Source organism: Sinohyriopsis cumingii, chromosome 16 (assembly GCF_028554795.1).
Source record: "Sinohyriopsis cumingii isolate HCF-2022 chromosome 16, ASM2855479v2, whole genome shotgun sequence".
NCBI lineage: Eukaryota > Metazoa > Mollusca > Bivalvia > Unionida > Unionidae > Sinohyriopsis > Sinohyriopsis cumingii.
Genome location: NC_142976.1, coordinates 56,859,255 through 56,871,552, shown reverse-complemented (window position 1 = coordinate 56,871,552; position 12,298 = coordinate 56,859,255). Strand labels below are relative to the sequence as shown.

The 12,298-nt window shown below is 34.5% G+C and overlaps 1 protein-coding gene across 2 annotated transcripts in view; it reads right to left on the bottom strand.

Annotated features, from left to right (window-relative positions):
* Positions 1-3,123: 3,123 nt before the first annotated feature.
* LOC149780470 (uncharacterized) overlaps positions 3,124-12,298 on the bottom strand; it is a 106,003-nt gene continuing 96,828 nt past the window's right edge. Inside the window, exon 8 of one of the 2 annotated variants that reach the window (XM_089937424.1) lies at positions 3,124-12,017. In XM_089937424.1, the coding sequence (XP_089793550.1) occupies positions 11,559-12,017 (459 nt within the window). In that variant the 3' untranslated portion in view covers positions 3,124-11,558. The remainder of the gene's footprint in view (positions 12,018-12,298) is intronic. The other variant, XM_089937426.1, reaches the window with a different exon arrangement.

The window sequence follows — 12,298 nt, the reverse complement described above, 5'->3', positions numbered from 1 at the left end:
GTCATTACTGGCATCCACAATGAAAGTTTTGTCAGTATTACTTTACCATCATCACCAGCAGGTCTCCAGAGTGCATCGTTATCATCACCCTTTCTTACCAGTGCAATTGTATGTCTAGCCCCGAAGATAACTTTTCTAACATTTCTGCAAAATCCAAAGATCTGGGATAATGGAATTGCGCATGAGAAATTTCTACAATTACCTTTTAACATCGATCGCCGTGATGAAAATCCTAAGTTGAATTCTGGATTAGAATAATGAACAACTGGCCACACATCAGCATCAGCGTTATTGGCAAAATTTCTTGGTCGTCTTATACTATACTGTCTGTAATCTGAGTGATCATAAGTGTCTTTGGCGAACATCATTGTCGGACCGGCTGATCTTGTATAATCATCTGAATATCTTGCTAGACCTATTATCGCTGTGGCAACTTCAACGTCTTTTTGAATCGATTCAATATTTCTTCCATCAATCATGAATGTGGCACTGTCAAACAACGCCATAATACCGTTGTTAACAAAACCGATTCTAACATCACCTCCGTACTCAGTATCATCTGCTTTTATAATTTCACATTCTACTTCAATAAACGCTTCGGCGGGTAAGAAATATCTACTTGTATCCTGAACTTGTAATTCGATTCGACCACGTTGATTTGGTTGTCGTGCGTCATAAGAATAAAATTGATAATCGCGTATTGGTTCGTCTTTGAGAACGGGTGCGTCTATATCAAACGCTGGATCGGATACACGTTTGAACATTTTATTATAATTGCCATGATCTAAATCATGGTCGCCTTGACTTGCCAAGGACACGAAGACCGCTTCCTGCTATTAAACTTGAAGCTACATTTTTTTCCGCTTCTTCAGATAATTCCACTAGTTTTTGATTTGCGGCTTGATTTATTATTTTACTGACATTTGCTGGCATAACTTCAGTGCTGGCCAGTTTCATTGGTTGCTGCTGTTTTCTTCGTACTAATCGAGCTAGTCTGTCCTTGACAGTCGAGAACGCTTTCCTGGCAAGATTACCAATAGCGCCAGGAATTTTATCACGAACAGCCTCAATAGCCTTCATCCCTAATTGTTTTGCAATCGGTATTGCTTTTGGAGCCATCCTTCTAAATAGACCCTGAACAACATCACCAAGTCCATCTCCGTAAATTGTTTTGTAATTTGGCAGTCGTGAGTTTACTACCCTGACCATGATCGGTCCACGTTGAGCAGTGTGTATAATCATTTTTATATACTGATTAATTAATTGTTTAGTCGCTGTGATAATCATCAGCAATTTCATCAATAAGAGAACGATAAATACTGCGATCCATAATACCGCCTTGAAATAATCTTCGACAAATATCAGATATTTCATTGGTTATTTTTGAAGAATTGTTTCCAGCTCGTTTTCCTCCAATCAGTGTTTCTAGTCGTTCTACGTCAGAAAGAACATCGTTAGGACAAGTAATGAGACCACTTCCCAAACCACTTCCAGTAGAACCTAATTCTTCTGAAGATTTTGATGGTTGTCTCATTTTTTCTACATCTTGTTTAAATTTTACATACCCTGGATCACTAATATCAGCACTCGATTTTTTAGACGCAAAATATAATGCAGGAAGCCAATTTCCAGGACCCATTAATCTAACATATTCAGGTTTCACAGATTTTCTCTGTTTTCATAATGAAACGCCAGCAATATTAACTAATTTATCTCGGTCAGTAAAAATATTAAGAGCTTCATCGGTAAACACATCTACAGGTTTAAATGTTTTTTCTGGTTGTTGTTGTTCTGCTTTTGATTTTTTAAGTTGTTGTTTTTGTTTATAAAGCTCTGTATCAATAAATATTTTAATTTTTCTAGTAATTTCATCGAATTTATTACTGCTGACTCGTTTTTTGTTGTAACGTATACGATATATCCATTTGATAAAATCTTTATCTTTTGTATTTTTAAAAGTGGGTTTTAAAGCACGGGATTTATCAAATATATTAAATGCTATTTTTTCAAGTAAATCATCTCCCTCAACTTTCATAATTTCTTCGATAAATTCTTCATTAAATTTTTTTATTAATTCAATGTTTTCTACTACTGGTTTAGACGCAAGTTCTTTTTTCACGTCGGCGATTTCAGTACGAATTTCACCAATACCCTCAAGTATTTCTTCATCAGGTTGAGGTTGAGCTGCAGCTATATCAGCTGGAAGATCTCGTAAAATCTTCTTTGTTTTTTTAGTTCGTTTTGCTATTTTTTCAGTTTGCTCTGCGGTTTGCTTTAATACTGGAAAAATACCCTTTTTCCTCTCCTTATCATCCTCCTCAATATCTCCCCATATAGCTTTTTCAGCAGCCGCTGCAGCTTTTTCAGTAGCTGTAGTGACGGGTTTAAATAACTTTTAAGTGTCTTCATACTCAACTTGTGATTGTTGCTGTGCTTGTAGGTTTTTTCTAAATGAATCTCTAAGAAGAAGAAATTTCTTTATTGCTTCTAGTTTTTCTCGAGCTAATCTAGCAGTGTATGATTTACTAGCCGGTGGCATCTATTAATATGATGATTAATTATAGCAGCAGAGGGGGCGGGGACCTCCGGTATGTAAACACAACTCTCGGTCAGGTACGTATTTACCTTATTTTTTTATTTATTTGAGAAGAAGCTTATACTTTAAGCAAATTAGGTTTCAGACAAGTGGTCTGTTCGCCCCCTCTGCTGCTCGCCGTTACAGGAAAACCAGCAGAAATGTAAGCAATTTAAGTACATGTACTTGAAGTTTAGTTACTCAAATCAAATTTTTTTTTTAGTTTTTAAAATTTGTAAGGGTTCAAAGCTGATGATCTTATCTCCTCATTATGACACTGTTGTTTTGAAATATAGAGTTGACACAAGGTTCCTAATGTGGGTTTCACGTAAGTAATTTGAGCCAAACAGTAGTCATATTGGACGTCAGAACAGCCCCATTTTTATTTAGGTCCAATGGCACCAATAACATTCCTGAATGGAGAGCCATTTGTCCCTATTCACCTACCACTATATGTGTCTGTGTGCATGAATGCACCTTCATTAGTACTTCACTTTAAGATCCAAAATAGGTAATTATCAGATCTTGAATAAAAAAAGAAAAACATATCTTTCATTCACTTTTATTTTCAGTAATTACATTTCAACAGGCATATTCTTTTTTTAAATTTAGTACTGCCCAATTTTCTCACCACTGAAAAATATAATGCAAATAATGCTGATACAGTGATGATGATTTGCATTCTTTTGCCTGCTTAAACAACGAACGAAAAACATGCACTGAAATGTCTCAATCGACACCATTGTCTCTTGTCCCTTTGACTTCATTTTACTGTGTAGTGAAATGAAAAAAAAAGCTAATGTTTAGGCCCATACAAAATATGAAACAAATATCAGCTAGAGGAATAGTGAACAATTTGCTCACATGAATATTTCTCACTGCCTTTCCTGTACCCTACCCCTACTCCATTATGGAGACAAGTTTAGTGTCAGAAAAAGTCCATAGCTTATGCATAAATAGTGCAAGTACAATGACTGGTCAACATGCATTTCTTTTGATGATGACCATAGTGTATACTAAGTTTCACAGCAATCCACTAAAACCTCAAAGAGCAGTTGCATTCCAAAAATTCTGTCATACACTGCTTCCTGGGGTAATTAAACAAAGGGCAATAACTCTTACATAACTGAAAGGGGCACAATGACTTGTCAATCTACGCATCTTTACATAGTGCCCGTATAATTTACCACGTTTCACAGCAATCCATCAAACACTACAAGACAAGCTGTATTCACAAGAGTATATTTTACACTGCATTCAGCTGCAGGACAAAACAGGCAATTTTACTAACAAAAATTCTCAAAGCAGTGTGGTTTGTGGATATGTGCATTTTCAGCTGATGACCAAAATATATACTAACTTTCAAGCCAATCCATCAAAAAACAGCAGGATTAGTTTCTACAAAATAACAAGAGTCCCATGAAGGTACTGATGCTCTACTGGATGAAATGAATTTCCAGGAATATCGTTTTTAACTGCTAAATGTTGAAACCATCTCCAATCTTCTTCAGCAATAACAAATTTTCAAATTAGCTGCTGTGGTGGACATACTGGACTTTAGATTGGCATCCTTTTCATTTAGGACCAAGTAGACATCATAAAAAGTCTTTTACTAAAAATCCCATGCTGATGCAGAGGTGAGTAGCAATAATGAGATTTCAAGATGGCAGTTACAATGGATGTCAGATCGGCACCATTTTCATTTAGGACCAAGAAGATACAAGTCTTTTAGTGGAAACCCCATGTTGATATGACCATCTGTTCCTGAGGAGTAGTGATAATATGATTTTTAAGATGGTCTCTACTATGGATATTTTGGAGTACAAACTGCACCATTTTCATTTCGGACCAACTAGACCACGAGATGAATGTGTGTGTCAAGTTTCATGGCAACCCTCTTAAGTAGTTTAGAATTAGTAGCGATATCAAACTTGTTATAATGGATGCACAATCATCAGATGACAGACAACAGACCATCCCATAAGCCCTTTCAGTATAGCTAAAATCAGAAAATTGTTATAACAAAAATCTGGGAAGCAAAGTGATTTTTCAGAAAATGACCATAATATTTACCAAGGAGCATGGCAATCCATCCAAAACTAGGACTAGTGGTTCTAACAAGGCTGTACTGGACTGAAGGATGGACAGACATGAGGATTACTATATACCCCCATCTTAAGGGGTGGGGTATAATAAACTTGATACAAATGAAAGTTTTCCTCATCTCTTTATTATCTAATTATTTTTCTGGGACTTGTAAGTATAAACCATTAGAGGCCCATTTTCAAAACATGTCCTTCACACAATTATTTCTTGTGCAAAACTTTTATTTTGAGTTATGAAAAGACAATGTTTTCAATCATAAAAATAATTACATTAAAGGAAGAGCAGTTATGCCAAAGAGTTGACATACCTTTAAAAAAAATAAAATATGTATACCCCCACTGCAGGCATTGAGACTTAGGCGCTAAAGTCCAAACATTAAAATATTTTATAGAATAAGAAACACTGTCATAATTACATGTAGATATGCATGCATGCATGCATGCATGTATGGAAGGATGTATGTATGTATGTATGTGTATGTACGTACGTATGTATGTACGCATGCATGCATGTAATGTAATGTAATTAAATTTGTGTCTCTGAGAAAGTTTTTGCATTATATTGCTAATGAGGTTTTCTTTAAAAAGTTCAAGACCCAAAAGCTAACAAGTGTGTTTCAAAACTCTTGCCCTAAAAGCTAATCAGGTCATCTACATACAAATGTCCCTGCCAAATTTCATCAGTCTCAGTTGAGTTATGATGTACAAAGTTCAAAATAATCTTTTCAAGGTTGAATTTGCATACAGACAGACAGAACTAAAATCAAAACCCTCTCTCTAACTACGAACAGTGGGGGCATAAAAAAAGTTCCAAAAACATTTTAACCTGCAAAGTTAGGAAAAAGAGACATTTTTTACAATTTCCCTATTCATTCCTAATGTCTTGGATATATTGTGTTTCACAAGTATCAAACATAATTCCAACTATCTGATACTGATTTTAGGTTGGGTTCCCTCAACAAAGTGAACTGATCTACATAAGAGAAAGAACAGTACTAAGGATTCAAAAATGACGAAAGCTAAAAAATTTATACAGATCATTAATATCGAACATTAAAAGCAGATCTTTAAATCGTCAAAGCAACCTTTCAAAACACAAAAAAGTCGCATTAAAAAATAAATAACAATGAAACTGTCATGATTAAGAACATTTATGAACTACTTGTATGTAGCTGAGACTAAATGACTCAAAACTAAGCGATATAAATATTGCATAGATCAACAAATGTATTTACAGATGAATCTGAAATTTAGCCATGTTTAACTGCAAAGCAAATGCTTGTATGTGAACAAACCTTTAAAATATGATAACATGAAAAACCATGAGGGATGATTGTTTCTTTGAAATGCAACTTTTTAATGACAAAAAAAACAACGTGCAATTCATCACTTGTGGCAGTCACTTTGATTTTACATATTTGATTTTACTCTTGAGAATATATATATATGAAATTTCCCATTAAAGATAAAAATTCATGTTTCTCAAAGACAATAATTTATTTTGTGCATGACTACAAAGCACTATCAATCGATGTTTTGAAGATTTGTGACTATATCTGTCCATCACAAGATTCAAGACCATGAAGGTCATATTTCCCTTATTTGAGAGACCCCTAAGAAGCTTATCTTGGCTTGATCTCATCAGGAATGTTGCTTAGTTACTTTTCTGTACTATTTTGCCATGCATGTGGTTGTAAAAGACAGCCACAATGGCTCAATGATTAGAATGACAGACTTGTGTTCAGAAGGTATTAGGTATCCTTCCCAGAGTAAAGGTAGCACAGTTTGTAGACCATAACACTCATAATCCAAAGGCTGCCAGTTTGATACCCACCCAGGCCAGCCTGGGTTGGATACCTTGATGTGTCCTTGGGAAATGCTCTTTATCAGCCATTTTCTTGGCATATGTTACCAATAATGTGTTAAAAGTGTTGTTACAACCAACAACCACCAAAATAAAAATTGATTACTTCCCTCACCAAACCAAGACAGCTACTGTGGTTTGCTTCTATGCAAGACTCTTTACTGTGATTATTTTGTCTTGATGAACAAAAGACCAATTCATCAATTTTTCCTGCAACAATACATGCTAAATCCCATAACAATTTAAAGTAAGCACTCTGCTGGAGAGATCTGCATCAGTTCCAATTTTCATAATCATATCCATCACACTAAGACATCCAGTATGGCTGCCACAGTAGCCATCTTGAAAATCTTGTTTTCAATACTCTTCATGAATCAAATTGTGTTCCGTATATTGAAACCATCCATAAAAGTTTAATAACCTAAAGATTTAAAAAAACTTACAATTCATAAATGTGCTGTCCAGATGCATGACATGCAGTTATGTTATGGAGAAATTAACAAAAACATGGGCATCTATTACAACAGTGGTTTTTCCATACTTATTGCAATGAACACGAATGTCTTGCACATTTTTGCAATCATATCATAGACTGTTCAATTACAGCCTTGAATATTTTTGTCATTGTTCAATTATAGGCTTGAATAATTTGTCATTGTTCAATTATAGGTTATTGCAAGTCCTAGAGTAAAAGCATTCAGGCCTTTTGTCTTGCTTTGTAGCTATGGAATGTTTAAACAATTGAGAAAACATCATGACCAAACAATCTTTGACATCTCTATCAACTGTCACCTCTGATTTAAACTTCCTTGATAACATCTTACTGACTGTCTGACAACAAAACAATATGTAAACTAGATCTTATGAACTTATGTCTACTTTGTCAAAGTGGGTTTTTTAAATAGTAATTTAATGTCTACATAAATTTAAGACAAGCTAATTTATTGATATTTGAAGCCTATGAACAATGTCCATTTGTTCAGAGTATGTACCAGTTACAATCTTTTTATCTACAAGATATGTCTGACAAATATTAGGATCTTAGGATCCCTGATACTTTTTCATCTGATATTTTTCTCACCATAATTCCTTTTCTGAGGATTTCCTATGTAATTCAAATATGTAAATACTTCAGGGTTTCCCGAAGCTTTTGTTTTAACATATTTGTTTACTTTTGGTAAGTTGTTTCCTCCCTTGAAAAAAAATGACAAAAGATAATGCAACACTTTATCTGCAAGACATCAAAGCCAACAATACACAAATTGCAACTAACAGTGATACCCATGTCTTAATTGACAAATAAAACCAATATTTTTTTGAGAAAATATTTTAAAATTTGTTTGGTTATATTTATTGGTGGATTGGCATTAATTGTTTAAATTCTGAATAAAGCTAAGTCACTTTCTGTCAAAACTTTATCTAAATTCTGTTAAGCTCTTGTTGCAGTTTTATGAAGTCAGTAAAAGTTTATCTATTGTAAGTAACAGCAGTCACATTTTATTGCAGAGTGGCATCATTTCATACAAACTCATCAGTCCTCTAGGCCAAAATGGTTTCTGTTAAATCCTGTTGGTCAGTTAAGAGAAGTCAATTTTTCTATTTTATAGTAACAACACTTGCATTTTACAGTAGATCAGTGTCATTTAAACAAATTCTGAAGATCTTCATACCAGGATGATTTCTCATAATGTAAAGTCTGCTGAGCAGGTTTTGATGTTGTTGTAGGGTTTAACGCCATTTTTCAGCACAAGATAGGCTATACATGGCGGCCAGTATTAATGGTAGATGAAGACCCCCGGAAAGAACCACCAACCCATGAAAAGCTATTGGCAAGCTTTCTCACATACCCACATTGGCCAAACCCCCCGAGAACCCATGCAGACAGCGGTGAGATGGCTGTGATCCGTAATGGTGAGCACTTTAGACCACTTGGCCACTCTGGGCCCTGTGCAGGTTTTGAGAAGTTGCTTAAAAACAGACATGTTGGATGATGGATCAGCATTTACCAAACAAACTGAAAATGGATTGATGCCAGATTACTCTCAATAAAATCATGTGCAAAACTGTCACATGGGTTGTAGTTTTTTTTTTTTTAAATTTTAAAGATGTAAATAAATGAACTTATGATGCACAATTATGCCAAAAGCTTAACTTGGTTCTATTATGGTCAGGTGAGTTAAAAATAAATTACCATTGAAAATACACCATAATTAGTGCGAAATATTTAGAAAAGTAGCACATTTCTAGGATCAGCAATTAATGTTGGTAAACTCTTTAGGTACAATGATAAATGGGCACAACATTAATATTTCTGATTTGCACTGAATCCATGGGCTATTCATGTTGCGCTTTACAGAAAATCTGTAACCAACAGTAGTCAACAGCAGCTACATGATCCTAGAAATGTCTGCTCAAGATTCTGGAAGAATCATGCTAAAAATACAACAAAGGCAATAAATACTTCACACAACCTAAATGAAATATAAAAGCTATCACAAAACAGTGAGATCTACATGTAAACTGTCAAAAACTGCATCAATATTTCTCAGTAAAATGTGATTGTTTAAGTGTATGCTAGTTCTTGGTAACAAGTCTTTCAGAATATTTCTTCAAAGCACTTAATGCAACTTGTATCTATTGATGTGTGCTCTGTGCTTCGAAAGCATGATTCAATATAATTAGTCATGATGGATTTGAATATGGATCACAAATAAATTATCTCCTGATTCAATATATTATGCAAAACTTTCCTCTAGCTTGAGATTGTCACAAAAGTATATTTTAGTTTTATACTTACTAAATAACATGCAAAATAATGTCAGAAAGGTCACTTCAAAATGATGTCCAAATTAAGAGAAACTTATTCCAAGGTAAGTATAATTATTCTAATAGTCTCTAAGGAAAATAATTATGAAAAAAACACCAAAAAATGATCGCTTAAACAAATGTGGTGCATACTTGTATGTCCATGTCAGAATCTTAGGTCACAAACAACTTTACCCATCAATGACAATACAATTCAAGTTTCATCCACAACGATGGTAAACTTTTATTTCCAGGAGACATCAATTTAATGGAAACAAATAAATGCCTCCAGTCTGGCAACAGAACATTTTCTTTCAGATTCTCTCCTTCATAGATGAAGTTAAAGATCATATAGATATAAAAACACAGAAACAGAAAATATAAGCAAAAGGATTTTGTATGGCAAAATCCTAAGTTGTATTTTATTGCCTATAAATTCTGTCCAACTGCAAACAGTGATGAACCCGATCTCCCATCATATTCTTCATATAATTCCCAGTAAATTGCATAAACCGTGATCTGCCTGTGCATTATGTGACTGTATATCAGAATCTACTGAATATGCTCTCATACAAGGCAGGTCAAACTGAAACAATAAAGACCCTGATCTGCCATCACATAATGCACCTACAATTTAGAGTCTTAGTCATTTGTTCTACTTGTTATTTCTAACCAACAGCATAGACCCTGCTATGCCAGTGTGATGTCAGATCTATGTCCAGTGCTGTTTGCAGTTGGTAGTGGTGCACTGTACACAGTTTAATAAATTACGGTAACAAGTACTAAATGTCAAGAACAGTAAAATTTAGTCATGTTCACAAGTTACTAAAAAGCTGACTGTCTAAAAATATTTGATATGTGAGAAAATTGACTTCATCAGTATACTGATCAATTTAATGTATACACCCATAACCTTATGCTTTTTGTAATGTACAGCATCCATTTGAAAAAAGGACGTAAATGGATACACAACAAAAATCTACCTGGTATTTCAACGAGTAACATCTACCAAATATGGTATAATTTTGATTTTATATTCAAGTTCAACACATGTTATGTTCTTTGTAAAAAAAAAGAAAAAGAAAGTACAACAGCAAAATACTATAAAGCGGATTATTGTCACAATTATGACAACATTGTGTGCTTCCAAACTCACTGTCACAATAATGACAACATTGTGAGTTTCCAATCTCCAGACATTTCAGTTTGCACTACTGTCCTTTAGGTATTATTTCCCATTTTTGATTTATATTTACATGTACCATTATATGAATTTTTCAAGAATGATCGATTTTCGAAGACAAATGATTGATGCTGATTATGGTGAATATAGACTCCTGCAAAAAATAACCTGCTATGAAAGAGCTCAAGATTTATGTACTTTAGTTCAATAAAACAAGATGAATTTTGTGTTGAGTTCTGTCCCCACCCCCAATGCCTAAACAAGACCTGGGCTAAAACTACTGAAACACAATGGAAAAGCTATGATTTACTGTACCATAATTAAATGCCCACATAAACGAGGACCGATTTAGTTAAATGAATGTGACAATTTTGATCCTAAGAAAATGTACTCATGATAATATTAACTTGAACAAGAAAACAGCCTGGCTGTAATCAGGCTTGAGAGGAAATAATGGAATGATGGAACTGAAGCCCATATCATGACACTTCACAATAAATAAAACTAATAAATAAGACACTGATACTGTATGCCATGAAGAGATTGCTTCTTGTGATTGATTTCAAGGACGCATTAAACATTCTGAGGAACTAGGACACAAATACGAGTTTGTCGGATGAATTATATGCAATGAATGTTTGCCTGCAAAACAGGAAACTCTTACTTATTGCACAAAAAAAGGCATGCTGTGAAATTTCAGCAACTTAATTCACATTACAAAATCTGCAGTAAATTCTTTTGGCGATAATGCAAAATAATGAGTAACTGTACTTCTACTGTTTTGCATTACCCTGTTAAAAGCGACAAGATTTTACCAAGTCTACCCCCAATAATTCATATTTTTGCTTGCAATAAAACATGCAATGAATACAGCAAGAAACATTCCCTGCATGGCAATGTTGAAAACATGATATTTTTGCTAAATTACTTGACATAATGACTCTCACACAAACACTTTCTGAAACAAAATGGAATTCCTTGCAGTTCATGAGAATAATGAATGATAATGGATTTACTTTCAATGGATCAGAGATCAGTGGTTGTGTACTTCAAACCATGTGGCTTTCCTGGAGGAAGAGGTGGTGGTGTAGGCGGTGGTGGAACCTGAGGTTGTGGCAATTTGATATACAGATTAGAGTCATACTGGTTACAATAGATACCCTGCTGATCTCCATTTTGATTGGATTCCTTAATGGACTGATGACTGGATCGTGGTGGAAGCTCAGGCTGCAAGCTTCCTGATGATGATGATGAACCTGAATGAGGAGGGTATGATGATAATGGTGCTGGTGTTATTGCAATACTATCCCGATGACTACCACTGGGGATTTTGTTCAGGATGTTGCATGTGTACGGATCCATGTAAAATTGCTCATCAGGATATTGCAGGTGGAGCCGGTTTATGTGACATTCATGGCAGAGAAGATGTTCACCTAGTGGGTAGCAGCGTTTATCAGGCTCATCTGTCAGCTGCATACCACATTCCTATAAAGCCAAAAAAAAAAAAAAAAATTTTTCTTATCAAAATGCGAGATGTGTACTTAGGTTTCAAACAAATGCAGCATACACCTACAAGCATACTACTTTTCCCAAATGAGTAATAAATCTTTGGATACCAGGCAAAAATCACAAATCATAATCATTGTGTTTTTCACAAAATTTCTAAAATTGCTCATATCTTTTTTCATATTACTACTACAATAAATTCTCACAATACATAAATGGCCAGTGATAACCAAGCAGCAAGTCTACCATTTCTATTTCAT